Genomic DNA, 16,464 nt, shown 5'->3' with positions numbered 1-16,464 from the left:
TTTTAATTAGCTTTTAGAATATTTTTTTTAGTTTATTCGACATGAGAAAAAAAGACAGAAGGTGTAGATCATTCAATCAGTTTACGACGCAGTGAATTTTCCAACTAAAATGACTGGGATTACGAAAAGAAGAACTTGAACTAACCTAACCTAACTTGTTTGTTTTCTTTTTAACTAGTTCAATGTCAGCTGTTTTAATCTGGCTGAACGTCTCACTGACGAGTGGCCATCGTAACCATAACACACACACAATGTCAGCTGTTGATTAGTTATTAAGTAAAAGAATCTCATTTTGTAGCTTGCCCAGTTTTTCCAACTGCTGGGCTGGTGATAAGCTTAACAACAAACAAACAGATTAACAATTGGGGAAACAATGATCTGAAAATGGAACTTACTTTAACATGTTGTCACAATGTATTCAGTTGCTTTGTTTTTCGGCCCTATTTATAGCTGTATATTTCCCGGCACGACACGCCAGGCACTACCACTACATCTCCTTGGAAAATGCCTTTGACGAAATGGTACTTAAACGACCCACAAAAGCAGAAAATGGGTTACCAAACTGTACTTACAAAGAAATTATTCTGAACAATGAAGAGATTCCCATGAGTAATATTACGGTGCGTCAGGATTTCCTTCCTCCATTGCCAGGTGGGGAATTTGTTCCTGTCCATTGCACCCCGCTTATAAAAACGGCTGTAGTGATTCCATATCGTAACCGAAGCGAGCAATTGAATATATTTGTTAATTACATGCATAAGTTTCTGCAGCACCAAAACATCCACTATCGCATAATTGTGGCAGAACAAAACGATTCCTTACCGTTTAATCGCGCAAAAATGATTAATTTTGGTGCTCAGCTAGCAATTGATCTGAAATATCCTTGCTTGGTTCTCCATGATGTTGATCTGATTCCTCTAACCACTGGGAACTTGTATGGCTGCTCAAACAGACCCAGGCATATGTCAAGCAGTTTGGATACTTTCCGTTATAATCTACCTTACTTAACACTGTTTGGAGGGGCCATTTCTATTCCAAGCAAGCAATTTGAACTGGTTAATGGAATGTCAAACTCTTATTACGGATGGGGTGGAGAGGATGATGACTTGTATGGACGGCTGGAAGCAAAGAAACTACTACCATACAGGTTTGATCCAAGTTTGAGTAGGTATACCATGTTAGTTCATAAAAAACAACCTAAGAATAAAAACCGGTTTGAAAAGCTGAAAAAGTCACTAGGTAATCTGTCTGATGGGTTAAGTACTCTATCCTCAAAATACTCTGTATTAGTTGATGATTTGTTTACTAAAATAATTGCATCTTAGATTTGCTTTATTTTAGTTCAATAATAGATCTCTAAAGAAACAAATCTGGCAACCTTGCTGAAACTTTTACCAAAATTGACCACCAGAGGGCATATCTGAATTTCTTAACTTGAAAGGCAATAGGGTGATTTAATGAAAGGATATCTTTTTTCTTAAGTGTCATTGTCATTATTGAGCAAAATTAAGATAAATTTAATCCTGTGATGCTAATATTCTTTATTACTTTAAAACAAAAGCAAAACTGTACAATACGATTTTTTTTCTTCTTGACTTTATATTAGTAATTTTTATTTACATTCATATGGTCTTTAACCCAAGTTTCTCAAATTATTAGGGATTATTACTGTGATTTTGACAGTTGTGACAGCTGTCACATGACAAACGACAATGTCGTAAATGTGACCAAACATCTGTCACACAGAGAGAGATCCATAAAGCTGTAAATACCACTTGTTTTAATTATTCTTCAATCAAAACAGATGAAATTGATCAAAACCACTTCCAAAGTCCAAATGTACTAAAAGGGTGTAACATTCTCTTTGTTGCACTACCAATTTAATTTTAACAGTTGTGACAGCTGTCATGTACCGTAAGCAACGTCCTAAACTGTCAATAAATGTCACATTTGTTTGATTTGCTTCTGTGGAGCTGCAAACACGTGAACCGTAATTTTCGGAAAAAAATCTGCTATTTAGTATTTTGGTATTTTAGAGTTTTATGGCAAGTTTTGACAGTTGTGACAGCTGTCACGTGACTGAAGATAATGTCCTAAACTGTCACCAAACGTTGCAACCATCAAATATAATTCCATGGAGCTGTAAATACAACTTCTACTACACTTTACTAAGATGGTTTGCTATTTTGGTAATTTATAGTTTTATGGCAGTGCCCGGTAAATTTTGACAGTTGTGACAGCTGTCACGTGACTGAAGATAATCTCGTAAACTGTAACCAAACGTTGTATCTGTCAAACATTCATGGAGTTGTAACACCATGGACATCTCGGTTATTTGAAGAGATACGAGGAAGTTAAAATTGGGGCAAAGTTGCGCAATTTGGTATTGAATAAAACGCCGTTTTAAAAATTCAGAAAGCCATATCATATTCCCCTAGTTAGAAAGGGGATTCAGGAAGGAAGGAAGGAAAATTCAGAAATTTGGAGTACTTCCGAAGATAATTTGTTTTTAATTTTTTACCAATTTACTTGATGACATAACTGAAAAGAAATGACACTTTACCGTTGTTACTTTTCTTACTCTACGACTTGGCAATATCATATTTTAAATCTGACGTTTCGGTTTTTAGTATTTTTGTGTGCCAATTGTTATGGTTCGAATTGGCAGTTTCCAATTTTCTATCACTTTTTTTCTTTTTGCACGATTTAATAGTCTAATAAAATACAGGGTGTCCCATTTAAAATTGTTGAGTTTCAAGGCTTTGAGTGTAGTTCAAGCTTCCTAGTATCTCTTCAAATAACCGAAATCCTCATGGTAAGACTTGAAAAACGTGCACCTTGTATACTATATTATTTTACCAGGTTAAAACACTACTAAGAATATTTATTAGAAATACCAAATATTAGGTTAATATGAATATTGAACACACTGATATTGGGGAAGATATTAAACCAAAGAGGTTTATGTTTGTTGTAGTATTATATGACTTTGAATTCCTAAATTAATATTAAATAATACATTATCATTTCATTAAGTAAATAATATGACAAAATTTGCTTTGATTTTGAATATTTAACATATCAAAACCCATTATTTCTGATTAGAGCTGATTCTATAAAGTTATTAAAACATGAATTTGAAATCTATTTTAATAATTGATATTGTTGGTATACAGTGACTTTTTCATTCCCCTTAAACTTAGTTATTATGGTATTATATTGTTTTATTAGTAAAAAAATGAGAATTAAAACTACTTAATGATATTAGGTTATTCTCGTTTCCAATAATAATAAAATACTGTTTGAAAGTCTCCTAAGAAATATTGTAAGTGAACTTAAATTGTTTGGTGTTGTTTGTTGTTAGGATTATTTATAAGCTATAGTGACTCAAATATCTTGAAACCGTTTAGTGAGTTCCACATCTCGAATATTGCACCGAGTTTGGTTTTGAATGTGACAGAACGAGTGAAAAAAGTCCCAGTCTGAACTACACTCGACTTAAGCTTGGCTTAAAGTACGACAGTGCAGTAACCCCTCAGATAAATTTTCCTGTAGGTTTACAACTTATTTGTATTGTAATTGTCATAGTGGTAGTTACATTTTGTATTTAATTATCGTTATTTGTGACTTGACTACTTATTTAGGTGGTCAAATTACAATTTTAAGTGAGACACTCTGTAGTTGATGATTAATCCTGCTTTATACAGGGCGGTCCAGTTTTAAATGTGAATAATTCACCATAAGTTGACATACATTATGTCATTTTCCTGAAGAACGCTTCCTAAGGAAGACAGACGTCCAAAATTTAAAGAATCGTTTTTTTGCTACAACTGCCAGACCGTTTGACCAATTTTGATCAAATTTGGAACAAGCAATTATGAAATGAGTACTCGTTTGTGATGTGAATGACATTCTTCAAAATTGTTTAGATGCGTCGATTTTTGGAAATAATTTAATTCCAAAAATTAGTGTTCAAAACTAATATCGTAGCATATAATACCAAAATTGTTTACTTTCATCAATGAAGAGTCTGAAGATTAACTTTAACTATAAAAAATAGTTTAAAACTCGATTGTTCAGTCTTAAAGCACAGTAAAGCGTCTAGAGGTCAATGTAATACTAACAAAGCGTGAAATAACATGTTTAAGACGATTGGAAAATGTAAAAATAGTTTTTTTAAGTCTGCTATGTCAAAAACTTGGTGAAGATAAACCTAAAACTCGATTTTCCAAGCTGAAAGGAGTTTTAAAGCCCTAAAAATAGTTCAGAGTTCTAAGAAAATGAAAAGCAAAGTAAAAAAACTTGAAAAGTTAGTCTTCAAGTCAATTTTTATAAATCTAATGTCAATATATTGTATTTAAGACTATTTTCAAGTCTAAAATAGTGAAATGTATTTTAATATGTAGTAAACTTACTTTAAATGCAAATTTTAAGCTTTTGATGTCACTTTTTATTGGTTCAGAGTCACTTTTTGGTGTCCAAGTCAATTTTCAAGGTTGAAATGTGTGAATTTGTAGTCAAAAATTCGAGATATAGTAGTTACAAGAACTGAAAGACAGTTTTTAAGCCTCTCAAGTCAATTTTCACAGTTTCCAAGTCAATTGTCAAGGCCTTTGCCTGAAAACTGGTTACAAATACAATTTTTAAGCCTCTCAAGTCAATTTTCACCGTTTGGAAGTAAATTTACTGGTTTCTAAGTCAATTTTCAAAACTAGTCTTTCAATTTATCTGGAAACTATGAAAAGTGGCTACAAAGCCATTTTTTAAGATTCTTAGGTCGATTTTCACCGTTTTCAAGACAATTTTTAAGTTGGGTTGCGTTGATTTTGGGTCTTTGAACATAATAACTCAATTACTGCGTAAACGAAGTTTCAAATCAAAATTTTACTATAGAGATACTTATTTTGTCAAATTGAACAAGTAAAGTAATATATGTTAACTTATTTTTTGATGGGCTATCGAATGGTAAACTATTGACATTTAAAACTGGACCACCCTGTAGTCTCCATCAGAGCGGTTCTCGATAGAACACCCTGTATATATTTAATAGTAGATATACTTTTTAGTCGAGGAAGTAGTTTTATATTATGAGCATCAGTAAAAAATTACACTCATATAAAATAGATGTTTAAGATAGTATTTAAGTCGTAATATCAAAACTCTTATTTTTCGCAAATATTTTAACGCCATTTTGTTGTGGTCATTGGACATTTCAATACTAAATTTTTCTGGTGTTTTTTTAATTGGAATTTTATTGGTTAAGAATGCTCAAAATGCAGATTTGATTATTAAGAACCCGCTCAATTAGTTAGGAGTTTTAATTATTTATTTTTCAGTATAATTTTTTTCTCAATGTGATATATTAAATTAAGTTTACTCCAACGTGTAAATTATACAATGTGACTGTGTAAAAGTTAACAATTTAGGTAATAATACATTGTGTTGTGATGTGCATGATTGTATTATTTCAATACTGAATAAGATAACGCCCTCTAAATGTTGTCGTTTTCAAGATAATGACCATTAAATATTTGGAATTCTGTAACTCATCAGGCAAACGGTTTTTTTTGGCTAAAAGAGCGTCCTACACTTTGTATGTAAAAGTTTTCGTTAAATCAATCGTTCAGGGACAATATTCTATGATATAAAAGAAAAAAGATACACCACATTTTTTTTTTCAATAGATTTAATTGAAACATACTTACTATTAATCAGCTTCAATTACGCCAAACGTTCCTTGCAATAGCTTTCCCGTTAAATTTTGCTTGTAATGTTCTTTATCGGCAACGTAAACAAAGGGTAGTCTCATTACCCAATAAGCAGACTGGGTTAATTTAGTGGGTCCCTCGTTATTGCTTACGAAAATGGGGGATCCTGACGCAGGTTGAACCTGGAATAAAATAATTTTTGTTATATTAGGTTGTCAAGTAAATCTAGAATTAACCCATTTCTAGCGTGTACAGGGTAATTCAAATTCGACCCTCACTATTGGGATCTCGGAAAGTATAAGAGATACGAGAAAGTTTAAATTGGGGCAAAGTTGCTCAATTTAAAGTTAAACCAAATACCGTTTTAAAAATTTCGATTTTCCTAGTACTTCCGAAGATATCCGAAAAAAACTTAAATTTTTGATTTTTTGTTTTTATTTATTTCCCAAAACCGAAAAAACAATTTAAGTTTAACCAAACACAGCATTTTATTCTGAATTCAGTGATGTATGACAATGACAAACAATCACTTATGATTTGCTTTATAAATGACAATTTAAATCAATAAAAATTAAATTTGCCTTGATGCTTTTTATAGTACCCTCCCTGTAAATTATTACGTCATTTAATTCAGCTTGTCACGGCCTACTTTCCAGACACAGTTTGCGAGATATACAGGGTGAAAGTTTTAATATGTAACTGCACCAAACTGGTTGCCTTGCGCGTTCAAACGCCAAAAAGTGTCAGTCTCTCACTATTTCAAATCAGACACCTTGTATATTATTAGGTTATTAGATTCAGATTGTCCTGGCCTACTATGTACTGTAGGGTCTATACTATTGTCATAAAGGTTGTTGATATATTACAACGCTGTTACAGTTTTCTCATATAATTTGATGGTTTTATAATGGAAATAAACTATGACATCAATAATAAAACTGATTGAAACAAAACGAAAGGAAATTTAATGTGTTTACTTACCTTAGGGTAGACCGTACAGTAAACAGGAGCTTTCGGTGTAACCACATGCAACCTCATAAGCTGTGCAACTTTCCCAGCTCGGCAGGAACACGGGAAGTAGAGCGGCATATCAGATTCGGCAATTTTATGTCCCGTATCTTTTACTATACTGTTCGGAGCCGCTTTAAGAATTCGGTCGGGAGCTGATAACATAAATCTAAAATTTAAAAACAAAAAGTATGCTTTTAGTTTCGTTCATTTGGTAAAAACTAAATCATCATAAGAATGTTAATGAAAAGTGTCAAATTTGGTATACCTGTGCCCAGCAGAACATTCATATTCGACCCCTATAAATACTTTGACAGTATGAGGAATAGTATTAATAGGTCTGCCTCTTCGTGCCCGGTTGCCAAATTTGTTGATAGCAGGCCAAGCTTTTTTAGACTTTGACTCGACAGTCACGTCCCAAGGAAGCAAATAATTTGTCGAGCTTAAAAAGCCTGGATGGTAAGATTCGGGCAAACCTAAAGTAAATATTGTCATCTGAAGTTTTTTAAGCTAACAAAGAAGTAATTTAGACATCAGGGTTTGTTGAATAACACACAGAAAAAAAAACTAAATTAAAATAAATAATGAACCTTAAAATAACGTTTATTATTGGAACTTTAAAAATTTACTGTGTGTTATTCAACAAACCCTATCCACTTCAACTCCACTTAGTGATTGTGCACTACTACTTCACTACAGTAATTTATGTAACAATAAAAAATATATTACAGATACACATACCAACGTTATGACTATACAAAGAGGATGCTCCTAAACAAACTAGCGACCAGCTGGAGAATACTGGTAGCAAACCAGGAGGAGAGTTTAGTGTCAGCATTCCTGGTAAATATTCTGTTGTACTAGGTTGGCGGGTTAGCCCTTTCTCGCCCTGCAGGGAATATTCATTCAGGATCAGAAAAAATCTCTTGTTTAGTGACTTCTGAGTGTTGCGTCGCATCCCTTATGTCATTTCATTAGATAAAGGCCACATTCGTTTTCACGCTCCATGGAGCTTAAAATATTGTCAGGTTTTTTTCAGTTTAGTGAAAAGGATCAAATCCTTGTCATATCAAGCCATATCATATGACTACATATTTGCAGAAGTGAAAAGTGGCTTGAAAAACTCGCTTTATTTAAATGACCCGAAACTGCTAGCGCCATGAATCTGCCAGAGAGACCTTTAAATGCTGTTGGAAACCTTTTAAAAAGTACCAGAAGCCCCTACAAACGATTTTAAGTTTTCCATAACTGTTTTAAATTACCAGAGGCCTTTAGAAGCATTTTGGAAGTTCCATAGACCTTTAAATGCGACTGAGAACATTCTTGAAAGTGCCAGAAGCTTCTAAGACCATTTTGAATGTTTTATTGAGGTCCAAAGGCGGTTTAAAAAGAGCCAGAATCCTCGCCAACTGCCTTAAACCGTCCCATAACTGTTTTAAATTACCAGAGACCTTTAGGAGCATTTTGAAAGTTCCATGGAGCTCTAAATGCTACTGAGAACCTTCTTAAAAGTGCCAGAATCCTCTACAAGGCTCTTGGACCTTTCCAAAACTGTTTTAATTTGCCAGAGGCCTCTAGGACCATGTTGAAGTTCTATAGACCTCTAAATGCTACTGAGAACCTTCTTAAAAGTGCCAGAGCTCTTTACAAGTGTTTCAAATCTTCCTAGATATATTTTAAATTGTCAGATGCCTCTAAGACCATTTTGAAAGAGTCATAGACCTCTAAATGTTAATGAGAACCTTCTAAAAGTGCCAGACTTCTCTACAAGTGTCTTGAACCCTTCCATAACTGTTTTAAATTACCAGAGATCTTTAAAACAATTCTGAAAGTTCCATAGACTTCTGAATGCTACTAAGAACATTCTAGAAAGTGTCAGTGTTGTCTACAAACGTCTGAAACCTTCCCTCAACTGTTTTAAATTGTTAGAGGGCTCTAAAACCATTTTGAAAGTTCCATAGACCTCTAAAAGCTACTGAAAACCTTCTTAAAAGTGTGAGAGGACTCTACAAGTGTCTTAAACCTTCCGATAACACTTTTATATTGCCAGAGGCCTCTATAGGGCCATTTTGAAAGTTCCATAGAACTCTAAATGCTACTGAGAACCTTCTAAAAAGTGCCAGAGGCCTCGAAAATGTCTTAAACCTTCCTATAACTGTTTTAAATTACCAGACATCTGTAGGTATAGGATCATTTTCAAAGTTCCATAGATCTCTAATTGCTACTGAGAAACTTCTAAAAAGTGCCAGAGACCTCTAGGAGTGTTTAAAACTTTCCCATAACTGTTTTAAATTACCAGGGGCGCTAAGAACCATTTTGAAAATTTCATAGACCTCCAAATGCCACCGAGAACCTTCTAAAAGTGCCAGAAGCCTCAATAAAGTGTCCTTTTAAACGTTCCTACAATGGTTTTTTCCAGAGGCCTGTAGGACCATATTGAAAGATCCATATACCTCCAAATGCTACTGAGAACATTCCATAAAGTGTCAGAGGCCTCTACAAGTGTCTTAAACCTTCTCATAACTGTTTCAAATGGTCAGAGGCCTCTAGAACATTTTGAAAGTTTTATAGACCTCTAAATGCTACTGAGTACCTTCTTAACACGTTGACTGCCACCATGCAATCAAATGCTGGTAAAATGCTTATGATACATTCAATTCACAACGTAATAATACGTTTTTTGCTAGCGTGACGCAACCGTCAGAAATCACTGAACAGACTATAAATTGATTGAAAATCAATAATTATTGAAAAAAGAATTAGTTGAAAATATGAAAATAGTGCAAAATCCTATTTTCCTAAGACCCAAAAAAGAAAAAATGATTGAAAATCTCTTTAAAATGAATCAAAATTAATATTTACCTCAGGGGACAGTTGGACGCTCCTGTCCGAAAGTACGGACATGACATCTTCGGTGTCGTTAATTGTGGCGGCTTTGAACTCTTTTATCGACGGTTCAAAGATAGGAAATTCGATTCGTTCCAGCTTCGCGCAACATTCCTTACCGACTTGTTGATAAAATAAGTAATTGGCTTGAATCGCCGTATATGGATCTTCTCGCGGTCCAATCTTACGACCGCAATCGCAAACAGCTACAATAATATATGCACTGCACATAAAAAGTGCCTAAAATAATCATAAACTTACAGTTGTAAATGAAACCGCTCATATGTTCTTGTTCTGTGGAATGTTTCGGCCGTTTACACGGATTTCCCGTCATTGATGCTGCCTCACACTGTTGTCGGCCATTCTCCCAATGAGTCTGACATTCAATTTCAAGTTTTAATTCGTATTGAGGATATTTTGGACCTCTAGCTTGTGCTCTATAACAATAACAAACATTTATACAGTTAAAGTATCATTAATTAGATGATTAACAAAACAAATCTATAAGATCCACCAAGTAAATCTGCCTGTATGTAATAGATAAGCAATGTAACCAAACCTCTCACAATTTGTGAGATGACATTCTGCTAAAATCAGTTAATTTTCTAATGGCAGTATTTGAGCTATTACGACTACCTTAGATTTCTCATAACTTTAGAAAATATAGCCCAAATAATAATAATAACAATTTATAATTAATTTATATAAATTTATTTCAAACTTGTTACATAAAAGATAACAATTGAAACACGTCAATAATGCCATTAGAAGGCCATCAAAGGTATTTTATTCTAAATTACAATTCTGTACTAATTACAAACAATTGACTTTCCATTAATTTACCAGGGTTTATAATTTATTTACATGTTTAAACAATCATCCAGAGTATACCGCTCTAGGAACTTTTTAAATTATTTTTTAAAAGCAGCTACACTTTTTAACTTGTCTGAGTTTTAAAGACAATTTATTGAACAGCTTTACTTCCTCAGGAAGTTAGTTGGTACTGTTAGGCTAGGTTAGGTTAGGTTAATTATTAGGAATTACTGGGCATTACAAGAAATTAGTGGGCATTACTGGCATATTAGGAATTAGTGTACAAAATTTTACTCAGCGGTTTACCCTTCGCTTTACGCACATATACTGTGGACTTCTGACTCAAGTGCAGTGGGTGTCCAGAGTCAGAAAACAAGCCTGATCTTGTGTTATAATTCTCGGAACTCAATGTTTGAAACAAGTTTTTATTTCTACACCGAAACATAAGACCCTCAAATAGGTATATACAAACCATACACTGTCAAAATAGCCAATTGCTTAAATACATTTCTGCAAGATTGCTTAAAGTCCATTTTCCCTGAATGCCTGCATTCCTACCCCAAAAAACTATCCCATACTTTAATCTGGATTCAAAGTTTGCAAAATAAAGTATTTTCATTTTTGGATCATGTATTTCTCAATTATTCTATGTTGCCAATTTAAATAATATGGTAGGAAATAAGACAGACTTACCTAAAAAGACTTAAAGCAATGGCCAATCGAGCCTCGTGTTCTGCTTTTGCGTAGTGCGGTGGTAAATTTTCCTGATAACGAGCCACAGCCAAAGGCAAAACTTTAAGGCATCTCTGTTCCGAAAACCTTGTGTCGGTATACAAAGATGTTAACGGTTTATCCTCTTTAATAATTAACTTATGCAGACATTTTGACGCTTCAATCCATTGATGTAACGTCGGTAACTGAGAAATGCAGGATCAAACTAGTATTGAAAATTGAAAACATTTATTCCCACCTCAAAGTAACTAGGAGCATGCTGATGTCTTGACGAAGACACTGTATCGTCAAACCCTTTGGTCCTAGCTTGTTGAATATGAATTGACAGAAACTTGGAAAAATCTTTTTCCTTATAAGGATGGCTAGAAAATGGCGCCTCTACTTGCAAAGCACCACCAGGTTGACAATCCTGAATTAAACCTTTTATGGCTTCGCTTAAAGGGTCTTTTTGGGTCTCATCCGACACAAAAACAAACTCATCATTCAAGGGAATAGCAAATAAAGAACTTCTGCTGGAAGTGAAATTAAATTATCTCATCCATAATCCAACTGCTAAGCAAATCATATACTACCCTGTAGTTGTGATAATTCTAGTCTTTTTTAAGATATGATAAATTTTATCCTCTAAATTGTGTTCCAGTTTTTTTATACTAGTTTTATCTGGTGCATGTGTTCTCTCGAAATAAAAGATAACTCTGGGAGTACAGACACGTCCATTTGCGATCCAGTCAGGACTTAAATCATTTACTGATCTCAAACTGTCACATATTTTATCAAAAAGTTTTTTACTGCAAATCAACGTTATTTATTAAGTAACAGTTTAAAAACATATACAGGTGGGATAAAACTAAAACTGGCCATAGAAAAACCGTGTAACTGACTGAGAAACATAGATAATTACATGCGCGAGACAAAGACAGACTTCGAGGCATTGTTGCCAAAAGCTGAATTCATTCATTACTTACATAATTTCGTTTTTGACACTAAGTTTCCAAACAAATGTACACAAAAACCGAACTGAACACAGGACATTTGTTGCAAAACTTTACCAAAATAAATGAAAATGATTAGGAATGCTTTAATCTCAAAATTAATTTTGCAACGACGAATTTAGAGAAACGTTTGACAACATCGCATGAAAACTTTCGCCTACTTAGACTTTTTTTTAGGTTTTCTGTCATTGTCTCGCGCATGCAAGTATCAATGTTTCTATGTCAGTTACATAGGTTTGAAGCATTTTGTGGTATTACAAGGCATTTTCAATGATTAAACTACATTTTAAAGATCACGTTTTTGACAGGTGTCGGACTGAACTTTACAATGTTGCAAGCTCTAAAATTGCATATCAAAGTCATCTAATGTGTCTCTTACAATTTTATCTTTTACAACTGCCTAAAATAGTCTACATTTAATTTACAACATTTTTAATATTTAACCACATTTTAAAGATCACGTGAATAATTTTGACAGATGTCAACAGGCCTTTACAGTGTTGCAAGCTCAGAATTGCATTATCCACGTGACATGACGTGAATTTTGCAATTTAAGTTTTTGCAACTCTAAATTTAATTTACCAATTTTGAACGTAGTTCTTACAATTTTACCACTGTCTAAATTTAAATTATCAATTTTAGAACTGGTTCTTTTAAATGATAGGAATACTGAATATAAGGAAAACAGGCATTAACTTGGTAAATAAATTACATACCTTAGTAAATCCAGTGCCTTAAAATACTGAATATAACTGACATCCAGTGATAATCCAGGATGGGACAATATTACAATGTGGCTTACGTACAACAGAAATAAAAGGGATCTTGAAAAGGAACTTTTAATTTCATCATAAGTTGATAGAAAGTCTTCATCAAAATCATCTCCCACTTTTTCAATAAGCAGATCTGTATCAAGTAAGCTGTATAAATGAAGATAAACTATTTGGTTTTCTTCATCATATGAACCTTTAATAAATCCCTAAAACCCCCTATTAACTGACAATATTTGGATTTTTCTATAACTATAATACCTCTTTTCGTTTATAATTTTCTGATGGAAATATTCGTCCTAAAGACTTGACTTTCAAGCCACAACTATTCAAGGAACTTTTGCCCACTATGGAGATTATGACAACTTTATCTTTATTTATTCCTTGTAGCTGCCTGAAAAAAAGACAGTGTGCAACAATTAAATAATATTTTAAACCACAGAAAAAAAGATTAAAGTATAAATTAAGTACTTACAATAAATGTTCCAGGTCAGGAAATTCAAATGTATTTTTTAGCCGCATCTTGCAACTGAAAAACTCTTGGAAATAACTTGTTAATTTGTTAATAACAATTGATTACTAATAAAATATAATTATTTTATAACCTAAAAAAACAAAGTTTTTGTAGGTTATGTCATGTGTCCTCTTCTTTATTGTTCTTTCAGCTGACAGGACTACTGTTTATTTAGAATTTTGATTTACATAATATAGCACTTTCTACTTAAAAATTTAATGCAAAACTAATTTTTTGATTTAAATCCTAAAAAACGACTGATAATTGGGCGTAATTAGCGCAAAACACTAATTTTGTACTGTGAAAGTACAGAGAAGACAACAAAACAATTAATGTCACTGTCAACTGTCACTGAATAGCAAACAAGCAAACAATAACCATAAAATAAATAAATATTAGTGAAGTAAACAATATACATTTTTAAAGTTTAAAATAATCGATTTTATCACTAAAAAGCTGAAAGCAGCCAGTAGATAAATGGTTTGAACACTTAAATAAATCAAATCTGGAGGACATAAAGAAAATGCATTTTCCAGGTCCACCAAGGATCATCTGGATTGTAGGATGGCTTATTTTCATTACCGTTGTGGGGAAAGAATCACTTTAATCAATGAAAATACCACAGCTATACGAAATGATAGTGAATTTGATCATGGTTTAGTGATCACTGCTGAGCCACTTTTAAATGATGTTTTGTTTGAAGTTATTATAGACAGAAAGGTAAAAAAGTTCAGTCTTTTAAACCATACAGTAAAATGCTAACATAAATAAAGATTTCTAAGTTAAGCAACATGCTATAATATGTTTTATAAGTGCCAAAATAAGCCTCATAACACATATAATATTGCTGCTTAAGCAAAACAGTGTGTTAACACTGGTAACATCCCATATTTTTTTAAAAGCTTTAGTGACTAATAGGAAAATTACTTTCATTTTTGCCTTGAAAAATGATAGTTTTAGCAGACTGGTCAGTAGCAGCAATTTTTCAGTTTATTGCATAACTAGCAAATTTTCTATAGTAAAATATGTATAATGTTATTTTTTGGCACTTAACTTGCTTTTTACTTCTTCAAATTTTATGTAAATCTAGTTATATGCAGATCAGCAAAACAGAAGTTTGTTTCAATACACAGTTAGCTAAAGTACATAGTAAAACTCTTCCTTAATACTGCAAAAAGTATTATTAATTAGGATGAATATCTGTTATACAGATATTATGTTTAATAGGTTTTGATTATGTGATTTTTGCACACTAAAATAAGAAATGTGTATTTAGGTAAGGCAATAGAGTAGGTATAGTGGGTTCTGGTTAAGGAGAAGTCTCTGAAAAAATTAAAAATCTTTGAAAAAACATAGAAATATTTTGGGAGAAATATTTATTGACCAAAAACCCATTTTCAGGCTCTTTTTGAAAGGATCTGCCTTCTTTAAGAACCTTTGTGGTAAACTACTTTTTTCCTTATATATTTTAATCCTAAAATATTTGGATGCCAATTCTGGACATCCTGTACATTAACAATGTTTACCTTAAGGTTAGCCAAAGGCTATTATTATTAGTTTCTACTCCTCATTGATCTTGCCTACTTTATTAAATTTGTATTGGGACAAAAATAAATTTTTTAAATGCTTTTATGGTGGATTCATTAACCAAACTGTAGCGTTTATAAAATTAAATTAAGAATTAATAGTTAACAACAAACAACTTCAATAAACAAGGTGATAGATAGATGATAAAAGTCCCTAGCAAAATAATTACAAATAATAGTACAATGGTACAGTAATTCCAACTCTAAGGCTATAAAACGGGTTTTCATCTAAATAAAGCTTCAGCTCATCATCTTCTTAATTTTTGGTAGTGTTCTCATCTTTGTAAGAAAGGAATTGTAGATCTTTGTTGAGAGAAACTCAACGTTTTGTTGCTTCTATTACCAGAAAATCCTATGTCTTAGTACCTCTATGCCAAGTTTACTGATCTATTCTGTTTTAGTAAAGCATACTACAAAATGTATTGTTTAATTTGTTTTCAAAGTACAAGAAAAATTGCATTCACATTATTTGCTTCATTATTGTTCTTTAGGGGATTTTTTTATGATTTTTTAGGTAAATTCATGGTCTGGAAGTTTAGAAATTGGAGTGCTTGATGTGGATCCGCTTCACTTTGATTTTCCGCCTTGCGCCTCTAAAATTCAGTCTGGATCATGGGTAAATACAATTTTTTGTTGGCTGTTATAGTATTTAGATATACAAATTTTTAAAGTGAGAAAACACTTTAAAAGTTGTTGTTGTAGTGTGTTGTTATTATTATTATATTGTTTCAGATAATGTCTGGGACATCAATTTTTAGGAACGGTACTTGTTTAATAGAAGGGTACGGAACTGACTTAGATAAACTAAATCAGTTTGATCGGATTGGTTTAATAAAAACGTCAGAGGTAAGCTGATTACATACATTTTATTATATGAAACTTTGTTTAGTCAATATCACTACATTTCAAGCAAAAACGTCATAGAATTTTAAACCGCTAATTAAACTTTGAGAATCATTATTAAAGGAAATTGCCTTGTGGAGTTATCTGATAGATTTTGAAACTTGATTTACTTTAAATTAGTATAGTAACTCATGGTTTATCTCAAGCTTTATGGGCTAAAGCCTTATTAAAAAATCTTTTTAAAGTTACCTGTTATTATAAGCAAAAAATGTAGAAAACAAATTTATTGTAGGGAGATTTAATATTTTATATTAATGGTGAATCTCAAGGAGTGGCTGCTGAAGGTTTACCCAATACCGTCTATGCCGTTGTCGATCTCTATGGAAAATGCGTACAAGTTAGCATTACCAGCCCAACATTTCGGGAACACAATAATGATGATTGCCTAAGCGGTAGCTCAGTTTTGGCCATAGAAAATGACGTTTTAAATGTAACTTTAGGTGGTGACTTAAGCGAATTAAGTCTAAGCAGTAGCAATAGTCTTGACATTCGAATGGATATGAATGTTAGGTACATTTTTTTACACAGACAGTAATTGTATGAATATAAAAA

General features: G+C 32.7%; 3 protein-coding genes across 7 annotated transcripts in view; 2 read left to right on the top strand and 1 right to left on the bottom strand.

The window, feature by feature from the left end:
• Positions 1-401: 401 nt before the first annotated feature.
• The window catches only part of beta4GalNAcTB (beta1,4-N-acetylgalactosaminyltransferase B), a 189,204-nt gene continuing 173,141 nt past the window's right edge, over positions 402-16,464 (top strand). For both annotated transcript variants that reach the window (XM_081986174.1, XM_081986173.1), the window contains exon 1: positions 402-1,147. In XM_081986174.1, coding sequence (XP_081842300.1) covers positions 402-1,147 — 746 coding nt within the window. The remainder of the gene's footprint in view (positions 1,148-16,464) is intronic.
• On the bottom strand, positions 5,307-13,538 carry LOC145733378 (nonsense-mediated mRNA decay factor SMG8). Of its 3 annotated transcripts, none has more exons than XM_081986152.1 (13): positions 13,385-13,538; positions 13,171-13,303; positions 12,856-13,118; positions 11,720-11,935; positions 11,386-11,659; positions 11,109-11,332; positions 9,864-10,039; positions 9,579-9,808; positions 7,458-7,605; positions 6,985-7,192; positions 6,690-6,885; positions 5,702-5,890; positions 5,307-5,637 (listed from the first exon to the last, which is right to left on the bottom strand). In XM_081986152.1, the coding sequence occupies exons 1-12, from the start codon at positions 13,429-13,431 to the stop codon at positions 5,708-5,710; spliced, it is 2,298 nt and encodes a 765-aa protein (XP_081842278.1). In that variant the 5' UTR covers positions 13,432-13,538; the 3' UTR covers positions 5,307-5,637; positions 5,702-5,707. The 3 variants fall into 3 exon arrangements, with proteins under 3 accessions (XP_081842278.1, XP_081842280.1, XP_081842281.1); XM_081986154.1 differs by having other exon boundaries at positions 5,706-5,890; XM_081986155.1 differs by having other exon boundaries at positions 11,386-11,656.
• Positions 13,767-16,464, top strand: part of Neurl4 (neuralized E3 ubiquitin protein ligase 4) — a 35,228-nt gene continuing 32,530 nt past the window's right edge. The window contains exons 1-5 of one of the 2 annotated variants that reach the window (XM_081986150.1): positions 13,767-13,903; positions 13,960-14,143; positions 15,524-15,625; positions 15,742-15,855; positions 16,145-16,422. In XM_081986150.1, the coding sequence (XP_081842276.1) occupies positions 13,988-14,143; positions 15,524-15,625; positions 15,742-15,855; positions 16,145-16,422 (650 nt within the window). In that variant the 5' untranslated portion in view covers positions 13,767-13,903; positions 13,960-13,987. The remainder of the gene's footprint in view (positions 13,904-13,959; positions 14,144-15,523; positions 15,626-15,741; positions 15,856-16,144; positions 16,423-16,464) is intronic. The other variant, XM_081986149.1, reaches the window with a different exon arrangement.

This window comes from Ips typographus, linkage group LG9, assembly GCF_016097725.1.
Source record: "Ips typographus isolate SLU linkage group LG9, UJ_Ityp_2.0, whole genome shotgun sequence".
Taxonomy (NCBI): domain Eukaryota; kingdom Metazoa; phylum Arthropoda; class Insecta; order Coleoptera; family Curculionidae; genus Ips; species Ips typographus.
Note: the sequence above shows the minus strand (reverse complement) of the source record. Positions and strands in the feature narration are given on the sequence as shown.